The sequence below is a fragment of the Benincasa hispida genome, chromosome 12, assembly GCF_009727055.1.
Source record: "Benincasa hispida cultivar B227 chromosome 12, ASM972705v1, whole genome shotgun sequence".
In the NCBI taxonomy this organism is placed as follows: Eukaryota; Viridiplantae; Streptophyta; class Magnoliopsida; order Cucurbitales; family Cucurbitaceae; genus Benincasa; species Benincasa hispida.
Genome location: NC_052360.1, coordinates 2,484,889 through 2,487,408, shown reverse-complemented (window position 1 = coordinate 2,487,408; position 2,520 = coordinate 2,484,889). Strand labels below are relative to the sequence as shown.

At 36.9% G+C, this 2,520-nt stretch overlaps 1 protein-coding gene across 1 annotated transcript; it reads right to left on the bottom strand.

Moving 5' to 3' along the window:
* Nucleotides 1-499: 499 nt before the first annotated feature.
* On the bottom strand, nucleotides 500-2,138 carry LOC120068091 (NAC domain-containing protein 12-like). The gene is made up of 3 exons (XM_039019787.1): nucleotides 1,818-2,138; nucleotides 1,460-1,728; nucleotides 500-1,342 (listed from the first exon to the last, which is right to left on the bottom strand). The coding sequence occupies exons 1-3, from the start codon at nucleotides 2,002-2,004 to the stop codon at nucleotides 635-637; spliced, it is 1,164 nt and encodes a 387-aa protein (XP_038875715.1). The 5' UTR covers nucleotides 2,005-2,138; the 3' UTR covers nucleotides 500-634.
* Between the last annotated feature and the right edge of the window lie 382 nt (nucleotides 2,139-2,520).

Genomic DNA, 2,520 nt, shown 5'->3' with positions numbered 1-2,520 from the left:
AAGCCACGTCAGCTTCTCGTTTGTCGGTATCCGGAATCTGGGCCCTACAATCTCGGTAATAAAGTCAACGCGAGGTTATGATTGATCTGTCAAAACTCTTCAATTTAGTTACGAATTAATCGGCTTTGGACCATTAGCTTTCCTCACATCATTTCTACCATTGACTCAACTCCCAATTTCTTTTCTTTCTTTCTTTATTTTTTTTTCCTTAATAATTTATCGATCCCAATTATTCTTCAATCTTCAAAAATTTTAACTCCATAATTACCTTCAAATTACACCAATTAAACCTCTAATAAACAATCTTCAGTACCCATCTTCAAAGTCGAATTATATTCATAAACTTAGTCTCTATACATAAAAACTAAGAGTGTTATGACCAAATATATGGGAAAAAAAAAGTTGGCTAGTGTATTAATATGGAGCAAAACTTATTAACCGAAATGACTAGTATTATATATAATATACTATATTCACCTATATAATTATATATAGATTTAGATATTTTGATATATACTAAGTTTAATTAAAAGAAGTATATATATATATAAGGAAGGTGATAGTACAAGAAGAAGATGATGATGTTGTTGAAGTATGATATATAATTTGAGGTTGGTATTGGAGTGTGCTTCTACTAAACCGACAAATGGGATAGTGGGTCTAATGATGAGGAAGACGATGACTTAGTGAAGCCCCAAATATCATTCTCATGACCATATCCCAATCCTCGGCTTGAAACTTGCATATGATGATGGTGTTGTTGTTGATGATGTTGTTGTTCATCTTCATCGTCTTCCATGGCTCTTTCATCGTGGCCGTTCAGTTGGGAAGCGACAAGTCGATCAAAGGCGACCCAATTGTCGAGCTTGACGATGGGTCGAGGCGATGGCTCTGTTGTTGTCTCTGAAACTGAAAGCATCTCGTGGTTGAAGATGATGTGATCGAACGACGTTGTTTCGAGTTGGTGGAGGGAGATTATTGAAGGGATTGTTGTGGGGCTGTCTAGCCTTGGAAGATGCATGAATGATTTGTCAATTGGTTGTTGTTGATCTTCTGTGTTGTTATTGTTGTTTGGGTTGAGGATTAATCTTGAAGATGAGTTGTTGTTGTTGTCTATATTGGAAAATGACTCCATTTCTAGCTTGCATGTTCTTCCCATGTATTGAAGTATTTGATCCAAAACACCATCATTGTTTGAGTTTAGTAAGTGAACCTCGGAATCCATGGAGGTTGGGGAGGTCTTTGGGCTATCTATGCTCTTTTGGTAGTTCTTCTTTTTGAAAACGCGACACACGACCCATCCATCTTCTGCTAGTTGTGACTCACCGATCGAGTTACAAATCTTCAGAAGAAGCAGAGAAGAGTATTCTTTTAAGTATATAAATGAAAGACAATATCTTTATCGCTAATAAAATGTAAATTCCAATTAGAAGATGCAGGAGATATTTGCAGGGCTTACATTGATATCGCGATCACTGTCGTCGAGGCGATATTCATGCATGATCCAATCAGATTTTTGGCCATGAGGGGCTCTTCCTTTGTAAAATACTAGAGTTTTTCTCAACCCAATTCTTTTGGATCCAGTATAAATGATCTTATCTCGACCGGTGGCCTTCCAAAATCCAGCAGCCGTAGCACGATTCGTGCGAGTTCCAGTCGGATACTTCTTGTCTTTATGGCTAAAGAAGTACCAATCATTTTGTGGGGTGGATCCAATCTTGCATTTCTCTACACAAAAACAAAGCATGTAAACACAGAAAAAAAAAAAACAACAACAAACGAGAAGAAACAAAAAGATCCGAGAAAAAAAAAAAAACCTTGAATATCCCAAGGTTCAAGCTTGTTGAGATCAACATCACGAATGACATCAAGATCAATCTTTTGGAAGGCAACTTTCTTCCTAAGGTAATAATGTAGAAGCTCTTCTTCAGTGGGATGGAAACGGAAGCCTGGAGGAACTTGCGAGTGGCCATTGACGGATAGAGTCATATCTTGTTCCGCCATGAAAACAGATACAAACAACGAACAAAGCTCTCGAGAAGGAGAGAGAGAGAGATGTTGAAGAAGGAAAGTTTAGTTTGAAGTTTTTAGTAAGAAGAGAAAGAGAGAGAGAGAGAGAGAGAAAGAGAGTGGGGTTTTTGAAAGAGCAAAGTGTTTGTGCGTAAAGTGTAATGAAGCAATCATAATTTATAATGGGAGAGAGAGAAGGGAAAAATGAAGGTAAGGTCCTGAAATTGATGAAAAGGGTTCTAGTTATTTTTTAGGTATGATAGGGCATTAGTGTACTTAGGGTATTCAGCCTATAAGCTTCAAGAACAGCCAACCACCTAAAATTATACACACAAACCCCATATATTTGGTAACTCTATTATCCCAAGGAAAAGAAAAAAAGAGAGATTAGGGTTTTAATTTGGTGGGGTCCCAAGAACACTGTAATTATTCAATGAGGTTTGCCATAAATCTAACTCTTTTAGAGTAACAATTGGAAGTAGATTTAAAATTCCACCAGTCTTCTAATAA